The sequence below is a fragment of the Neofelis nebulosa genome, chromosome 4 (assembly GCF_028018385.1).
Source record: "Neofelis nebulosa isolate mNeoNeb1 chromosome 4, mNeoNeb1.pri, whole genome shotgun sequence".
NCBI classification, from domain to species: domain Eukaryota; kingdom Metazoa; phylum Chordata; class Mammalia; order Carnivora; family Felidae; genus Neofelis; species Neofelis nebulosa.
Window position 1 is genome coordinate 163,749,502 of NC_080785.1, and position 18,914 is coordinate 163,768,415.

Below are 18,914 nucleotides of genomic sequence, written 5' to 3' on the forward strand. Positions count from 1 at the left end.
CCATCATCCTTCAAGATCCAGCTCAAACGCCACCTCCTCCAGGCACCCTTCTCTGATTTCCTTTCCTCCGTATACCTCTTTGAAGTTTCTTTCCCCTTTTCCTTGTGCCCCTTATACCCAAGTTAACAGTCATCATAATCAAACTCTTTAGACAGCTTCTCCTTGCCAAAATACACACACACACACACACACACACACACACACACACACACACACTCCACATCCCTCAGCACCAGGAATATGCTTAGCACACAATCTCTACTTATTGTATTCCAGGACACTAAACCTTCCCCCCAATATCTTTGAGGCAAAACAGATGATTCTAAAGAATACTAGAACATTCACTTAAAAATCCACCCTGAAAACAAATCTCAAAAGAAGCGCACATTAGGGGGGGGGGGGGGGGAACCAGCAAAGCAAACAATTGAGGAAATAAAGCTACAATGTTCCTCAGCCACGTTCTGTGCAGATTAGGCTAAGGCAAGGGAAAACACAGAAACACGCTGACCCACTCACTGGGAGGTTGGGAGGCTGTCTGGGGAGAACGAGGGTCTGGGTTCCAGCCCTGCACACTCGCTCGCGGCATCCAAGCCCCGCCCAAGACTCCCAGCTGTGGTCACATCCGAGGCCACTGTGCCTCTCACAAGCCCCATCCCCACCTGACCAGTGGCAGGCAGGCAGGCGCGCCAGATCTGGCAAATAAAAATGCAGGATGGGGGCGCCTGGGTGGCTCAGTCGGTTAAGCGTCCGACTTCAGCTCAGGTCACGATCTCGCGGTCCGTGAGTTCGAGCCCCGCGTCGGGCTCTGGGCTGATGGCTCAGAGCCTGGAGCCTGCTTCCGATTCTGTGTCTCCCTCTCTCTCTGCCCCTCCCCCGTTCATGCTCTGTCTCTCTCTGTCTCAAAAATAAATAAACATCAAAAAAAAAATGCAGGATGCCCAGTTAAATCTAAATGTCAGATAAGCACCGAGTATTCATATTTAGCCAGGTGCCCTGTCTTTTATCTGGCAACATCCACTTCACTCCCACTAGGATGGCTAAAATCAAAGGGATGGACAATTACAAGTGTTGACAAGGATGCAGAGAAACTGGAACCCTCGTACATCACCAGTGGGAACATATAACGATGCAACTACCGTGGAAAATGGTCTGGCAATTCTTCAAACCATTAAGCCATGAGTTACCACATGGCCCAGCAGTTCCACTCCCAGGTAGATAACCAAGAGAAATGAAAACACAACCACAGGCATACCTGGGAGATGCTGCAGGCTCGGTTCCAGACCACCGCAATAAAGCAAGTACCTCGATAAAATGCATCAAATGAGGGCACCGGGGTGACTCAGTTGGTTGAGTATCTGACTCTTGATTTGGGCTCAGATCATGATCTCATGGTTCATGGGATGGAGCCCTGCATTGGGTTCTATGCTGATAACACGGAACCTGCTTGGGATTCTCTGTCTCCCTCTCTCTGCCCCTCCCCTGCTTGTGCTCTATCTCAAAGTAAATAAACTTAAAAATGTTTTCATCAAACGAATTTCTTGGTTTCCCAGTGCATGTCAAAGTTATATCCACACTACACTATAGGGTATTAAGTGTGCACGAGCATGATAACTAAAAAAAAAAATGTACAACCCTTAATTAAAAATACTTCATTACTAAAAAAAGAAAAAAAAATGCTAATGATCACCCATGCAGCCTGAAAACGCAAGGCGAGGGGAGAGAAGTCAGGCACCACAGACGACATGTAGTACGACTCCATTTACATGAAATATCCAGAATGGGCAAATTTACAGATAGAGACAGAAAGCAGTTTCGTGGTTCCAAGGGGCTGGGGAAGAGGCAATGAGAAGCGACAGCTACTCAGGCTGCAGTTTCTCTTTGGAGTGATGAAAAATGTTCTAAAATTGACTGTAGCAGAGCGCCTGGGTGGCTCAGTCGGTTAAGCGTCCGACTTCAGCTCACGTCATGATCTCAGGGTCCATGGGTTCAAGCCCCACATCAGGCTCTGTGCCGACAGCCTGGAGCCTGGAACCTGCTTTGGATTCTGTGTCTCCCTCTCTCTGCCCCTCCCCTGCTCGCACTCTGTCTCTCTCTTTCAAAAATGAAAACATTTCTTAAAATTAAAAATAAATAAAATTGATTGTAGTGATGGCTGCACAACCCTGCGGATGTAATTTACTGAATTGTAAACTTTAAAGAGGTGAATTGTATGGCATTGGATTATAGCTCAATAAAGTTGTTATAAAAAATTTAATGACCACAGGCACCTGTGCGGCTCAGTCGGTTAAGCGTCCGACTTCGGCTCAGGTCATGATCTCGCGGTTCATGGGTTCGAGCCCCGCGTCGGGCTCTGTGCTGACAGCTCGGAGCCTGGAGCCTGCTTCGGATTCTGTGTCTCCCTCTCTCTCTGCCCCTCCCCTGCCTATGCTCACTCTCTCTCTCTCTCAAAATAAATAAACATTAAAAAAAAAAAATCTTTAAAAATTTGATGACCATAGGGGGGCGCCTGGATGGCTCAGTCAGTTGAGCATCAGGCTCTTGATTTCGGCTCAGGTCATTATCTCATGGTGTGTGAGATCGAGCCCTGCATCGGGTTCTGCAGTGACAGCACAGAGCCTGCTTGGGATTCTCTCTTTCCCTCTTCCCTCTCTCTTTCTGCCCCTCCTCCATCCTCCCTGTGTTCTCTCGAGAGCTCTCTCTCTCAAAATAAATATTTAAAAAAATAAAAAATTAGACAACTGTAACAGTAGGGAACAATAAAGAATTGCTTTTTAAAAACCTCCAATGAATCTAACTCAATTCATTAAGGCTGTGTGTGTGCCTATTAGCTTCAACAATAGAGCAATTTACTGTTGGGACAGAAAATATCCCCAGGATGTTAGAAATGGTGCCAGAAATAAACGCAGGGCCTTCTGCTGGCTCTTAATACCTCTGGGTGGAAATGAAAAATGCTTCAAGTTTTCAGTAAGTGGTACCTGACGAATCCCCACTCCGTACACTGGTAGAGAAGAACAATGGGGGGCAGAGGAAGTGGGGGGGGGGGGGGTCCAGCAACAGCTAATACAATTATCCCGTTATCCACGGTTTCAGTTACCCGCGGTCAACTGCGGTCAGAAAATATTAAATGGAAAATTCCTGAAATAAACAATCATAAGTTTTGGATTGCCCACCGTTCTGAGTAGCGTGATGAAATCTCCCGCCATCCTGCCTCGCCCAGTAGGTGAACCATCCCTTCATCCAAGCTGCGTGCACTACACGCCTGTTAGTGACATAATATAGCTATTTGCGTACAGAAAATAAACATAGCATATATAGGACTCAGTGCTATTACGGTTTCATGCATCCACTGGGGGTCTTGGAACATATCCCCTGCGGATAGCGGTGCTGGGGAGGGGGGGGGAAGGAAGAACCATCTTTGTTCTTTCAAAAACATGCCTAAGGAAGCAGGTGCATGTGACTTAAATAAGGAAACAGTGAAACAGTTTTCATGCAGTGACAGCCTAGAGAAAGGTTGTTCAAGATAATTCCCTTTGTCCTCTCCTTCAGCACATATCTACAGAAGACCTGGTCTGTGCCCAACACCATTCCAGGTAGGAAAGTGCCACCGGGAATAGGACAGATCCAGATTCCTCTCTCAGACTAATAAGTCACTATCAACTACCTGAGTTTTAACATGTAACGGGAGAGGATGCCCTCAGGCATTTTAAATTTTCTCTAATAAGGTAAAAAAAAAAAAAAAGAAAAGGAAGACAAAAGTACATATATTTTAATTAATGCAATGTATCTAAAAATTTCACTTCAATGTGTAAGCTATACTAAGAAAAATTATTCTGGGGGGGTGGGGAATGCAAACTGGTGCAGCCACTCTGGAAAATAGTATGGGAGGTTCCTCAAAAAGTTAAAAATAGAACTACCCTATGGCTCAGCAATTACACTACTAGGTATTTATCCAAGGGATACACACGTGCTGTTTCGAAGGGGCATATGCACCCCCATGTTTATAGCAGCACTATCAACAACAGTCAAAGTATGGAAAGAGCCCAAATGACCATCGATGGATGAATGGATAAGGAAGATGTGGGGTATATGTATACATGTATACATATACGTATACATACATACATATATATGTATGTATATACATACATACTGAGAACAACCTGAGGGTTATGGGAGGGGCTGGGGGAGGGGGGAGGGGCTAAGTAGGTCAGGGGCATTAAGGAATCTGCTCCTGAAATCATTGTTGCACCGTATGCTAACTTGGATGTAAATATATATAGAGGTAGATAGATTACATCTATATATGTTTACAATGAATTCAAAAAATTTTATTTTTTTAAGTTTTATTTAAGTAGTCTTTACACCCAGTGTGGGGCTCAAACTCATGACCCCAAGGTCAAGAGTCCCATGTTCTTCCAACCGACCCAACTGGGAGCCCCATAATACTAAAAAAATTATTAATGAGATACTCTACAAGATTCTTTTGGAAGAAAGCTTCCAAAATGCCATGTAGCAATGTCTCCATTCAGATGCTAAATTTTCAGAAATACTCGACCTGTACATGTAGATTTCATAAAGTGTATCATCCAACACATAGGTTCATTTCCCCAACCTGTTCAAACACACTAAAGAGTTTTCCAACAACAGAATCGAGTACTGACCATTTTTTTTTAACTAAAATGGATGAAATAAGATAAAAATAAAGATTCAGCCATACCAGCCACAACTTCAAGAGCCCCATGTGGACAATGGCCACCACATTAAACAGCCACGGAACATTCCCCTCAGAGCAACACGTTCTTTTGAACAGTGCTGGTCTAGAATTTCCTGCCCAGCCAGAGGGATCTGAGGATTTTCCAGGAGAGAAGACTTAACATGAGAGCAGTCTCTTAGAAAGTGTCCTTTCTGGGGTGCCTGGGTGGCTCAGTTGGTTAAGCATCTGACTCTTGATTTTGGCTTGGGTCACGATCTCATGGTTCATGAGACAGAGCCCCACTGGGGCCCTGCACTGACACTGGGGAGCCTGCTTGGGATTCTGTCTCCCTCTCTCTCTGCCCCTCCCCCTGCTTGCTCTCTGTCACTCTTGAAAGAAAGAAAGAAAGAAAGAAAGAAAGAAAGAAAGAAAGAAAGAAAGATAGAAAGAAAGAAAGAAAGAAAGAAAGAAAGAAAGAAAGAAAGAAAGAAAGAAAGAAAGAAAGAAAGAAAAAGAAAGGGAAGGAAAGAATAAAAAAGAAAAAAAAAAGAAAGAAAAGGAAGGAAAGGAGGAAGGGAAGGAGGGGGGAGGGAGGGAGAGAGTCCCTTCTCCCTGGTTTTCTCACCCATCAAAGCAGGCAAGGAGAAAGTGTGGAGGGGCAGGGAAGGAGGTGTCTAGAAGGTTCTGGCAATGCTTCGCAATGCTGAGATCGAACACATTCTGCGTTTGATCATGAATGTACTTGATCCTTAGTCTCCACATTCTTCAAATGCTCCCTGGTGGCCTATTCTGGGGCCACACATTCTTCTCTGCCTCCTTACCAGTCTTAACCCCCCGAAATTCAGGAGTCCCGTGCCAACAAGCCTTGGGTTTAGGCGTCCGGCCACCACCCACACGGGTTCCGGGCCACGCTGGAAACACAACAGATCGGCTTCCTACTCCAGCACCTCCCGCCGTGTCATCCTGGGGGTCCTCCTCCTCTCTGTGAACGAGGGCAGCAGCGTGATCAAAGCTCTGAACCCGTGTTAGTTCTCCGCCCCGAGCTCACGGAACCAATACCTAGATTTATGAGCTGCAGAATTTAGAATTTGGGCACACGGCAGAATCAGGCATCCTGAAGATTCTCCGCCTGCCCAAGAGGCCGGCTCTTGCAAGTGACTTCCTCAAAGAAGGAGAAATGGGGGGGGGGGGGGGGGGGGGACTACAGCAGGTGCGAGGCAGAATCAGGAGGCCAGGTTCCAGAACCAACAAGTCGCCCACATGGAAATAACTGCTGTACTCATTCAGCCAACGTCTGCTGGGCACCTCGGCACCAGGCATCGTGCTGGGCACGGGGATTAGCAAGACAGAAAAGGTTGAAGGCTCAAAGCTGTGACAAGGTGCCATCAGAGTAAAGAGACAAACACTAAAGCAATGAGCTGCACAGACCAGAAATCCTGATGGCCCCGGGCGCGAATCTCAGCTTTGTCGACTGGGCGCTGGGTGACCTCGAGTGAGGGATGTAACCTCTCTGGGCTTCGCTTTTCCTGGCCCCCTTGGGCGGGAAAGCAGGTGCACAGAAGGCACATGAGCCAGTAGCAACGGGGAGGAGAATAAACATCACAGAGAAGCAGGCTCAGACAAGATCTAAGGGCCTTCAAGAGGCCTGGGTGAGTGATGAAACCACCCAGGGTCAGGGGCAATTTTATAAACACAGATGTCCCTGGACCCAGAGATCCCTGCTGCAGATAGGTTCACACGTGCACGCAGGGAGGTTTGAGGGTGGACCGGGGGTGGGGGCGGGGACCCAGGCATCGTAGTGTTTTCCTGCAAGTTCCTGGTAAAAAATACCAGTGAGAAGAAACAGCCCCCAGAGAGGAGACCTGAGGAAGGTGGTTCTCAAGCCCAGATGGAAGGTCCCTCTGGGGACAGGAGGGTCGCTGCACCTCCACAGTGGTCAGGGGCCCCAAGGTGGGTGCTCGGGGACTCGAGGACAGAGGAAGCGGGTAACAACAGCGGACCATCGCATATGGAAGACGGAGGAGAAAATCGTGTACGCAGAAGCCCAGAGGGGGAGAGAAGGCCCCAAAGGGGACACTCGCCATCCAGACCATAATCCTTCTGGAAACTTCTCACCATCTTGGAGGACACGCCAAGGGGATCTTCTGAACAAACCAAGAGCCCACAAGGCACCGCGGGAGACGGAGAAGTGGAAGGAAGCCCTGGGAAAGATGGACGTGCAGGTCCTCCCTCCCCGGGAGAAGGGCAGACGCCTGGCCTGTGACGTTCGCAAGGCAGGGACATCAAAAGGCCGGAGGAGACCTGCAAATTCCTGAGACCCCGGGTCCACCGGGGAAGATTAAGCTCTGGAAAACAGGCCTGGGGAGGGTAACGGCGGAGGCCACATCTGGAAGAAAGGACCGCGGTGGGCAGCATGTGAGTCAGACACTGCTGGAAATTGCTGGAGGCACAGGGGCGCTAAGTGCCCTGAGGGGTGGGGGTGCACGAGGCTGGAGCACGGACAAAACACGGCGCACGTGTGGCCCAGACAGACTCTCCAGAAGAGGAAAGTGGCGGAGGCTCAGAGAGGACTGTGTCTGCCTCAAGGCCACACAGCAAAGAGGAGACAGAGCTGGGACTTGAACCCAGGACATTGGTTTGCTCGGCCCGTCAGCACACAGAACCGCAGGCCAGGGGCCTTCGACGGCACACAGGAAGTTCTCACAATCTTCGAGTCCAAACTCAAGGTGTCAGCCGCGTCAGCTTCTCCTGAGGCCTCTCTTTGGCTCACAGATGCCTGCTTTCTCCCTCTGTCCTTACAGCTGCCCCTCTGTGGGCGCACAGGTCTGTGTCCTAACCTCCTCTTCTTTGAGGGACACAAGGCATATTGGATTAGGGCCCGCTGTAATGCTCTTTTTTTTTTTTTTTTTTTTTAAAGAATACATACTGGGGCGCCTGAGTGGCTCAGTCAGTTAAGCGGCCGACTTCAGCTCAGGTCACGATCTCGCGGTCCGTGAGTTCGAGCCCCGCGTCGGGCTCTGTGCTGACCGCTCAGAGCCTGGAGCCTGTTTCAGATTCTGTGTCTCCCTCTCTCTCTGACCCTCCCCCATTCATGCTCTGTCTCTGTCTGTCTCAAAAATAAATAAACGTTAAAAAAAAATTTTTTTTTAAAGAATACTATTTTCAAATGAACCTTTAAGTTTATTTATTTTGAGAGACAGAGAGAGAGAGCGCATGAGCGAGAGAGTAGGGGAGGGGCAGAGACAGAGACAGAGAGAGAGAGAGAGAGAGAGAGAGAGAATCCCAAGCAGGCTCAGGGCTCGAACTCACAAACCATGAGATCACAACCTGAGCCGAGATAAAGAGTCGAATGCTTACCCCACTGCCCCAATGCCCTCGTTCTGATTACTTCTTTAAAGACTCCAGGGGCGCCTGGGTGGCTCAGTCGGTTGAGTGTCCGACTTCAGCTCAGGTCACAATCTCGCGGTCCGTGAGTTCGAGCCCCGCATCGGGCTCTGGGCTGACAGCTCAGAGCCTGGAGCCTGTTTCAGATTCCGTGTCTCCCTCTCTCTCTGCCCCTCCCCTGTTCATGCTCTGTCTCTCTCTGTCTCAAAAATAAATAAACGCTAAAAAAAATTTTAAATAAAGACTCCAAATAGTCACCCTCTGGGAGTTGGCTTCAACACACAACCTTGGGGAAAGAGGGACATAACAGCCCGTCACACACAGGTCTCTAGGCCACCAACACCTGCACCTGTGCCCTTAGCCATCACATAGGGTTTCTCAAAGTGTGCCGTCTAGACCGCCAGCCTGAGAATCGCTAAAGGAGGGAAATGCAGATTCCTAGGCCCGGCTCTAGACCAAAGAAATCAATTATGTCCGGGAGCCAGGCCCCAGAAACCTGCATTTTAAACAAGGTCCGCAAGGTATGCGGGGGGTGGGTACTCAAGTCGGACAGACATACAACCTACCCCTGGCCCCACCTCCCCAGCAGGGCTCCCCCCACAATGAGTCCCCATTCTTCTGCCCCACCTGCCCCACTGAGCCCTGCACCTCAGAACTAACACCGTCGGATGCCTTCTTTGGGGCCATCGACTGTTGCTGGAGAGAACCCCATAAGCATGGTGGGCCGCCCCCAGCAATTTCAAAGAAAGCCGGACCCACACCCATTTTATCCGCCTATGTCCCTGGCTGCTGTGTTTCAGAGCCAATTCTAATCCCAATTCTCACCTCAGTCAGCTAGGGCTGCCCTTCGAAAAGACCACGGACTGGGCAGCTTAAACAACAGAAATTTGCTTCTCACAGTTCTAGAGGCTGAGAGTCCAAGATCAAGGTAGCCAGCATGGCCAGTGTGCAGGGAGAGCCCTCTTCCTAGCTGGCAGGCTCTCTCTCTGCCTCACGTGGTCTCCCCTTGCTGCATTCATGCAAAAAAAAAGAAAGAGATCTCTCTCCTCCTGTCCTTAGAAGGCCACCAATCCCATCGCGTTAGGGCGCTACTCTTACGACCTCATTTAACCTAAATTACCTCCCAAAAGCTTGATCTTCAAATACAGTCACACTGGGGAGTGAGGGCTTCAACACACGAATTTGCAGAGGTGGGGGCTCCAGGACTCTGCTTCCTGCTCTGGACAGACACATCCAAAGCCCTTCTGGAACCTACACTTTGAGCGTGACTTCATTTACCCGTATAGTCAATGCTTCGCTAGAACGCGTCTCCAACGGACAGACCAGTGTCTGTGGGCACCCAGACGGATACCTCCAGTCTGTAGTGAAAGGGAAGGAGGAGGGGTGGATGATGCAGCTGGAGAAGGAAGGATGGAGCCTCTGACCCGGTCCTGGGAGGAAGAAGCATGGGTGACCATGGGCAGAAGGGGGGGACGAAGTGTGCTTGGGGCGCAGGAAGCACATCCAAGAACGCTGAGGCATATGAGGAGCCCCAAGGGACAGCAGCCCAGAGCGGCGGCGGCTCATGTACCCGGGGAAGGGATCTAGCTGGCAGCTGCAGAAGCACCCAAGTAGGAAGCAGAGAAATCCCAGTGGCAGCAAAACAGAGGAAGAACCGAACGGGGCACACTGGCCTAGAAGAAAGGGGGTCTACCGTGGGAGTGGGTGCAAGGATAGAGGCGGGGCCACGGAGACACTGGGGAACTGGTACCCAGGAAGGGGGAGGAGAGGAGAGAGAAGTGAGGGACAGTCCCCGGTGAACGTGGAGAGACCGAGACAGGGCCGGCTTGGGGTAGTGAGGACAAGAGGCACAGTGTGGGGCGTGTTGAGTCCGTGAGGACTTTGGGGTGTGCCCAGATACCGGTCCGGAGCTTGGGAAAAGAGGGGCAGACACGGGTGACGTTTGGTGACATAACCGGCAGGAGATGGGGCAACCAAGAGGAGAAGAGGGTGGAGGCAGAAAGCACAATATTTAAGGACAGGCGACTAGAGGACCAAAGGTTCATGCCCACCCTGACACCACCTTCTGTACGCCCAAAAGCTCCGGGACATCCAGGCATTAGCTTTGCAGTCGTAGCTTCACAATCCCAGGGAGGGCATCGCACATCAACTCAGAGGGTCCTAGGAAGCTTCCACGCCCCTTGGGAGTTCTACCTCCCAGATGGGAAGGATCGTGCCACAGAAGACCCAGGAAAGAAAACCAAAAGAAGTCAAGAAGTCTTGGCAAGACAAAAGGCACTTTGTAAAAAAAAAAAAAAAAAAAAAAAAAAAAAAAAAAAAAAAAGGCAGCAGGTGGCTTTGATACAATATAAGTGCATATAATTCGAGAGGAACATTTCAGAACCCATCCCCCTTCCCATCGTCTGCAAGGAACCAGGGGAAACAGACTGGCAACAAGAATCACAGAGAGCCTACAGGAAAACAGTGGTAGCCCTCTTCTCTTTACCCCTTTGTGTCCGAGCACTACCTTTTTCCACGCTGGTAGCAGACAGTTTTTGGAAAGTACCTACGTTTTCCAGTCTCCCACAAAGGCACAGGAGAGAAGCAAGAATCTTCCCGCTACCAGGCTGCGCTGTTCCCCGAACACAAACCTGAGGTGACACCCTGCCCTTACGGGATCGGAAGAAAAACCCAGATCCAAAATCAAATTTTAATCCTCCTGCGTCTGCCTCGAGCTCCGACTGGAATTCCTATCCAGTGTGCACGTGGCAACACAGAACAGCAAATCTTGCCGTGCTAGAAACAAAATCCCAAGAGCGCACGCTGGCACCAGGCTTAACGGAACAGGAGAGACCCCCTCCTTGAAGCAAGGGCCAGGGGGCTGGGGCCATCTCACGAACTTTCCAAGATGTAACCAAGGATTTCTGCACAGACTAAAAAAAAAAAAAAATAGGACCCAAGAGGCATATGCGTTCCACAAGATTCCACACGGGCCCTGAGAAACCCAAATGCACAAATTCTGAAGTGTCGTGATAGGAAACCACCCACAGGCCATCCTCAGCATGTCTGAGGAGTCCCTGGAACACAGAATTGGCCAACACCATTGTCCCCAGGGGAAACACAGTAGGGTCAGGCTCCTGCAAGCCTCCGGCCCCGTATGTTTTTGTCATCTGATCAAAACACAACCTTGTTTTACATACGTTTCTCCTTAAATACATCTTACGTAATATACGGTGTTGATCGGCTGCCTGTGTGAATCACAGCCAACAGCACAAAGCACCACAGCGCCTGCCTGAGCTGAGCTCATATAGCCACATATTTTCTCCATGAGGCGTATCAAGCCTTCTTGCATTTACTCCTGCACTTACACGAAATAGCACGTCAACGCCATGGGCAAGGCCCTTTTCAACGGCAAAATCTCCAACGAAAAGCACAAAAATGTGGGAAAGTGTGGCACTAAAATACGTCGCGGAAAAAAAAAAAGACACTTGGTTTCATCTTCGAGGATCGTATGAATCCACAACACCAGAGCTAATCAGCTGCGAATGGGCTGGTTCGGCGATTCGAACGGTTGGGTGCTCCGTGCAGGTCCAGGAGGAACCACAAGAGTGCACTGGGTCTTGATTGTAGGGTGACGAGTTAATTTTAGCGACCAGGCAAATTCCCAAATAGGGAATCCGTGACCAATGAGGAGCTATGAGCGCGCAAATTAAGACCACCAACCAATGTTAGGGGTGCCAGGGTGGCTGATTCGGTTGAGCGCCCGACTCTCGATTTCAGCTCAGAGCATCATCTCACGGTTTGTGAGTTCAAGCCCCGTGTTAAGCTCTACACTGACAGTGGAAAGCTTGCCTTGGATTCTCTCTCTGTCCCTCTCTCTCTTTCCCTCTCCCGCTGCCTCGGGATTCTCTGTCCCTCTCTCTCTGTCCCTCTCTCTCTGCCCCTCTCCTGCTGTCTCACAATAAATAAACTTGGAAAAAAAAAAGTCAGCCTTAAGAATATGAATTCGGGGCGCCTGGGTGGCGCAGTCGGTTAAGCGTCCGACTTCAGCCAGGTCACGATCTCGCGGTCCGTGAGTTCGAGCCCCGCGTCAGGCTCTGGGTTGATGGCTCGGAGCCTGGAGCCTGTTTCCGATTCTGTGTCTCCCTCTCTCTCTGCCCCTCCCCCGTTCATGCTCTGTCTCTCTCTGTCCCAAAAATAAATAAAAAACGTTAAAAAAAAAAAAAAAGAATATGAATTCAATTACAAGATATGTTTTAAAGTCTAAAGAGAAAATGGTAACACGGAGAACAGATCAGTGTTGGCAGGATTCGGGATGGAGATAATGTAGTAATAAAGGGGTGTCTGGAGGGAATTTGGGTGATGGGACTGTTCTGTACCCTAGTTGAGGGGTTGGCCACACAAAACTCTATGCGTGGGTTAAAAATCACATAATTGTGCACAAAAACAACAACAACAAAAACAACACTAAGATGAAACACTGTTTCTTCCCCCTCTATGTTTCTGTAAATTTATTTGCAATGAGCATGCATTACTTGTTTGTCTTTTTTTTTTTTTTTTTAATGTTTGTTTTATTTTTGAGAGAGAGAGAGCATGAGCAGGGGAGGGGCAGAGAGAGGGACACACAGAATCTAAAGCAGGCTCCAGGCTCCGTGCTGTCAGCACAGAACCCGACGTGGGGCCCATACTCACCAAACTCACCAACTGTGAGATCACGACCTGAGCCGAAGTCGGAGGCTTAAGCGACTGAGTCACCCAGGCGCCCCACTTGTTATTTTAAAAAACCATAAATAGGGTCTGACTGCAAATCATAAGCCAATATAGGTATTCTCAGTAGAAATCAACATAACGTTGTCTTGAAAGAAAATCTCACAGCAGACATCGCTTTTAAGTTCTAGACACAAAGCCAACAGCAAGGGATCCTCATTCAATGCCAAGATGACTGTTCACAGAAGTAAATCCTAAGACCATACACGTGGCTAAGTAGGGAACATCACTGTTACTTTCTCAGTGGAGAAAGTGGAACCCATGTATTCAGGGAGCCTAGCTTTCTTTAATACATCTTTCTCTGTATAGGGCCAAAGTATGACTATCTTTCTGGGCCATGTGATTGCAACTCCTCAACTCTGCCATTAGGGCACAAAAGCAGCCATCGATGATGCCAATAAAACTTTATAAAACCAGGCGTGGACAGACAGGATTAGGCTGTAGTTTGCTGGCCGCTGTTCTAGAAGGACTATGGCTATACGTAAATTAAAAACTGGGCTTAGGGGGCTCCTGGCTGGCTCAGCCAATAGAGCATCTGACTCCTGATCTTGGAATCATGAGTTCAAGCCCCACATTGGATATGGAACCTACTTTATTTATTTATTTTTTTAAAAAGGGCTGAGAGTGCTTGGCAGTGGGGATTGGCCCTCCATGAAGAAAGAACTAACATCTGAGCCCCAGAGGGAGCAGAGAGGATGGAGGGAGCCAGGTGCAGGTGAAAAGCCAGGCGGGAAACGGTCTTCTCCTGGGAGGGAGGAGGCAGTGGAGGACCCAGAGAGGTCAGCTGGGGTGAGGCGACAGGAGAGCACTTGGGAGGTGAGGGATTACCTTCACCAGAGCCACTGGCAAAACAAAGCGATGGAGAAACAAGCCAGGTGCCGTGGGCAGTGCAACGGGCAAGAGGTGAGAGAGAGGGTGGCGGGGGCCCACCAGGGGAGGCCTGGCAGGGGAAGGCTGGAGGTGAGCAGTGGGGAATGAGGTTCAAGGGAGTATGGAGGGTTTGTAGGTCAAAAAGGGAAAGGCTCCCGGGCAGACGGGGCTCCCGGAACAGAGAGGAGGGCTGGGACCCCCAGCAGGTAAATGTCCTAGACAAGGTAAAGGTTATCTCCCTGAATGTGGCTGTTCTCAACTGGGGACAGGCTGGCAATGTCCAGAGACACTTTCAGTCATCACGACAGGGAGAGAGGAGGTGTCACTGTCACGTTGTGGGTGGAGAGACCAGGGACCCTGCTCAGCTTCTCGCAATACGCAGGACAGCCCCCCACAGCCAAGCCCCATCACAGCCCAAACGGTAAGAGCACTGAAGGTGAGGGGCTCTACTCTAGCCAGATTAAGAAGGGAAGCCAATGGGCACCTGGGTGGCTCAGTCGGTTGAGCATCCGACTTCGGCTCAGGTCATGATCTCGCGGTTTGTGGGTTCGAGCCCCCCATCAGGCTCTCTACCATCAACACAGGGCCCACTTCAGATCATCTGTCCGCCCCCCGCCCCCGACGCCACTCCTGCTTGTGCATTCTCTCTCTCTCTCAAAAATAAACACTAAAAAATAATAATAATAACAATGGAAGTCCATGATGGAGAGGGGTACAGTGGGAACCCCCAGGAGCTCACCTCAATGACCTCTATGAGTGAGTGAGTGAGTGAGGCAGGGATAATGGGCAGGTACCCAGGAGAGAGGCAAAGGTTGAGAATAGACTTTTTTTTTTTTTTAATGTTTATTTATTTCTGAGAGACACAGAGCGTGAGCAGGGGAGGGGCAGAGAGAGAAGGAGACACAGAATCCGAAGCAGGCTCCAGGCTCCGAGCTGCCGGCACAGAGCCCGACACGGGGCTCGAACTCACGAGCCGCGAGATCATGACCTGAGCGGAAGTCGGATGCTCAACCGACTGAACCACCCAGGCGCCCCCTAGTCCTTCATTTCTTAAAAAAATCACATGCACCCCCACCCCCACCCCACTCCAGCCAAAATGCCCTACTGGTTGACATTAGAGATTAATGACCTGTAGGGTTTCTTGCCATTTCCAAACCTCTGAGGGGGCATCACATCTCATTGATTCGATAGGATTTTGTTAACCATTACTACAGGCTGGGGTGGGGAGGCTGAAACCCAAGAGAACAACCTTTTGTTAAGAAACCAGTGCTCTGAAGCCAGGCCAGCTGGGGTACTAAACCCACCTCTACTGTCCTGGTCAAATTTCCTCACCTGCGGAAAAACGGATACCTTACCTCATAGGGCCATGGTGAGGATTAACGGAGATTATATATTCCAAGCACATGGAACAGCACCTGCCAAGCGTTTACCCTCATTAGTACATGTTAGTTAGGTATTAGCTGAAGAATAAAAGACCCATGGCTTGGAGTCCTGGTGAGAACATAAATACGAGCTGAATCAAGAACAAATATTTCAACCACACACCTTCTACGTGCCAGGCGCTGTTCTGGGCTCACGAAAGAAACAGAAGCCTCAGGGTGCCTGGGTGGTTCCGTGGGGTAAGCATCCGACTTCGGCTTAGGTCATGATCTCGCGGTTCGTGAGTTCGAGCCACGCATCGGGCTGTCAGCACAGCGCCCACCTGGGATCCTCTGTCCCCTTCTCTCTCTGCCCGCCCCACCCCCAACTTGTGCACGCATGCGCACGTTCTCTCTCTCTCTCTCTCTCTCTCTCTCTCTCTCTCTCTCTCCCTCTCCCTCTCCCCCTCCCTCCCTCCCTCCCTCTCTCAAAAATAAACACTAAATAAGAAAGAAAGACACATAAGCCTCCGCCCTTGTAGAAACTGCAAACGTGGAAAGAAGTGGTAAATCCATCTAGTGGCCCCTGGAAGCCCAGGCACAAATCCACAATTACCAAAGCTACAAGGAACAGAAGAGCAGGGAACCACATGTACATGGGTGCATACGCACATACATACACAAAACCTGGAACAGGTCTAACGTTGGTCTTGGATTTTCTGAACAAGAACCCAAAGCCATGGTCACCCTTCTTGAGAGCCCACCGTACCCCGAGCACCCAGGCCTCCGAGCCACCGCATAGCTGAGACAGGTGCTCAGCAAACCTGGGTTGTTTCCCCCCACCCCACCCCCCAGAGCCTGTGTGTGTTTTCTCAAGGACCTCGTTCCCTTCCAGGGAACTCAGGAGCTTCTGTTCCTTCCCTCCCCGACCCCTTCCTCATCGTGATTGATTTCCTTTTATGGAAAATTCTGAAAACATAACCCAACAGATATTTTTAAAGTGGGGCCTCCGGCACCAGTCGGGAAACTCCAGCCATGTTCTCTGAAAGGATTCTTCATTCCTTGCCCCACAGCCAGAAAGGACTGCCATCAAGCCCAAAGAGCTGGAGTTGGTTTTTGCCTCCACTCCATCTGCTACCAGCACGGGGAGGCCCAGAAGGGAAGTCCGGGGGGCGGAGCGGGGCCTGAGAGGCTCACCTGAGGTGAGAGACCTCCCTGGGCTGGCAGGTAAAACTCCTTCACGAAGGGCAGACCTGGAGGGGGAGGTGGGGGTCACGGGGAGACACGGGACATCCAGCAGCAGTCCAGAGCCTAGCCTAGCCAGGCCACCAACAGAAAGGTTCCAGTTCTCCCTCCAGCACTGACTTTAGGGCAAGTTGAACTGTCTCCTACCTGAGCCTCAGTTTGCTCCTCTATGAAATGGGCAAACAACAGTACCAACCTCCAGGGGCCAGTGTGAAGGTCCAGGGAGATAAGCCCGGGGTATTTGGTGGCACTCACCATAATAATCGTGATAGAGCCGCCAGGGCTTCTGCTACAACAAAGGCCCGGTTGCCAAGGCGCTAGAGTTTGCCTCCGGACATCTGGAAACGGCACCCGAAAGTGTAAACATGGATCTGAAGTGCGGGTGGCCACGGGCCTAGGTCTAAGGAGGGGGGTAGGACTCTACAATTCCCCCGCCTAGGACATCTATCCGCGGGGACCCCAAGGGACCCTCGACTCTGGCTCCAAACCGTGTGCGCCGTCGGCATTCGGCCGCCTGGACCCGGAGACCCCACTTCACAGGGGACCCAGGAGGACGCGTGTCCCGTCTCCGGAGCGAGCCGAGGTCTCAGAGAGCCACACACGGGTCCGAGGCGCGCTCGGGAAAGGCACCCGCAGCGGGACGGGCACTGGGGCAAGGTTCCTCCGGCCCGGGGCCCGCACACGGCGCGCGGAACCGCGAGCCCAGGCGGGCAAAGGCCAAGGTCAGCTGCATCCCGCCCCGCGCGGGGCCCAAGCTACCTTCCCGGCCACGCGCACCGCGCCCCCCCCCAACCCGACACACGCGCGCACCCCGAGGAGGGCTCCGGGTCCACGGCGGTGGGCTCCATTTTGGCAAGGGGTGCCCTCCCCACCGCGCCGCTCCCCGCCCGCTCCCGGACCCCCAGACTCACCCTCTCCGGGGTACAGGTGGCCCGCGGCGCCCAGCAGCAGCGCGGCCACCGCCACCAGCAGCGGCGCGGTGGCCGCCCCCCGCCCAGCCCCGGCGCCCATGGCTGCTGGAGCGCGGGGTCCCGGCGGCTCAGAGCGCGCGGCGCCGGCCCGCGGGGGTCATGCTCCGAGGCGGCCGCCCGAGCGGCGCTGGGGGACGCGCGTCCTTCTCTTCCACGCCGGCGGCCCCGCGCGCCGCAGCCCCCGCCCGGGAGGGCCCTCGGAACGGCCCCGGGAGGGGCGCGGGGCCTCGGCCGCTACCGATCCGGCGGAGGCGGCCCCGACCCCGGACCGCGGCGGCCCGGGCCCCGTCCGCGACCTCCGGGTCCGGAGCCCCCTCGCTGCGCCCCGAGCGCTCTGGGCCGCGATCTGCGAACGCCGAGACAGACGGACGCGCGGACAGACGGACGCGCGGACGGGCGGGCGGGCGGGCACCTGGGCCGGCGAGTGGCGGGCGGGCGGCGGGAGCGAGGGCTGCTCGGCCGTAAACAACGCGGCCCGTCAGCTGGGCCCCGTGAGGGTGGCGGGAAAAGGCGGCGCGGATCGGCACCGGGAAGGGACTCGGCGCCCTGGAGAGGCCCGGGAGGGGAGGGGGGAGGCCCGGGAGAGGGAGGCCCCGCCCCGCCCCGCCCGCCGGCCTCCCTGCCCCGGGCCCCCGCGCAGGACGGCCCCCGGCGCGTCCCAGCCGAGGGGGCGCCCCAGACCCCCCGCGACCCGCGTCCCGGAGCTTGGGGGCGCCCCACATGCCGGACCCAGCAACACGGAGCCCTTTTTTTTTAATGTTTCTATGGCTATCTCGTTCCCTTGGTCTTTGGGAGGCTCATTTTGATTTGGTTTGTTTTTTGTTTGTTTGTTTTTACTATTTCATTAAAATGCTATTTATCTTGGTCGCTCGGGTTTTCGGGACTCCCTTAAATGTTGCGCCCGCGTCACCCTGGTCCCAGTCCTGCCGGCGCGCCTCGTAGTAGACGCGCGCGGGCGCCCCCGCCCAGCGCCAGGGCCCTGGGGACAGCCGCGTGCACGCGCGCCCAGGGCGCTCGGTGTGCTCCGTGGCAGGGGTGACGGGAGGTGGCCTGAGGCGTGCGTCCTGTGGTTGAAGTTGGAGAGAACGTGCAGAAGCTCGCCAGAGAGCAAACGGGGCCCTGCAGATCCCGGTGACAGCACAGGTGGACACGCCCGATTTTCAACGCTCAGACCCAGCGTCCGGGGGTGTCTGCGTGTCCAGCAAATGCCGTCCGCGAATAGGGCTCGACGGTGGTCCGCCCGCCTCCCTGAGGTGGGGGAAGGAGCCTTAAGTACAGGAAAGCCTGAACCGAGTGGAGTCTGGCTCCCTCTCCCCTCACTTCCTGTGCGGCCTTGGACTCGGGACTTTACTCTCGGCGGGTTGGCCTCCGCTGCGTAATGGATGTAACAATACCTGCGTGTCAGACTTGAGGAGGCGCAAGGGAAAAGAAAGCCCGAGACAGCACCCAGCGCAATTCCAGGAGCGGGGCGGGAGGCGGGCACTCATTCTTCCTCTTGTCTATGAAACGAATACTCGTTGGCCAGGAGCTGAGCCCACGGTCCCTCTAACACGCCAAACCTACTCCTGCCTCCAGGCTCCTACCCTGGCTGTTCCTTCCGCCTGTCCCTCCAGTGCCTGTTTCCACCACGGTGCTCCAAGGAACCTT

At 52.6% G+C, this 18,914-nt stretch overlaps 1 protein-coding gene across 5 annotated transcripts in view; it reads right to left on the reverse strand.

Moving 5' to 3' along the window:
- INSR (insulin receptor) overlaps nt 1-17,329 on the reverse strand; it is a 141,587-nt gene extending 124,258 nt beyond the window's left edge. For all 5 annotated transcript variants that reach the window (XM_058728858.1, XM_058728856.1, XM_058728855.1 and 2 more), the window contains exon 1: nt 17,208-17,329. In XM_058728858.1, coding sequence (XP_058584841.1) covers nt 17,208-17,307 — 100 coding nt within the window. In that variant the 5' untranslated portion in view covers nt 17,308-17,329. The remainder of the gene's footprint in view (nt 1-17,207) is intronic.
- Nucleotides 17,330-18,914: the final 1,585 nt, after the last annotated feature.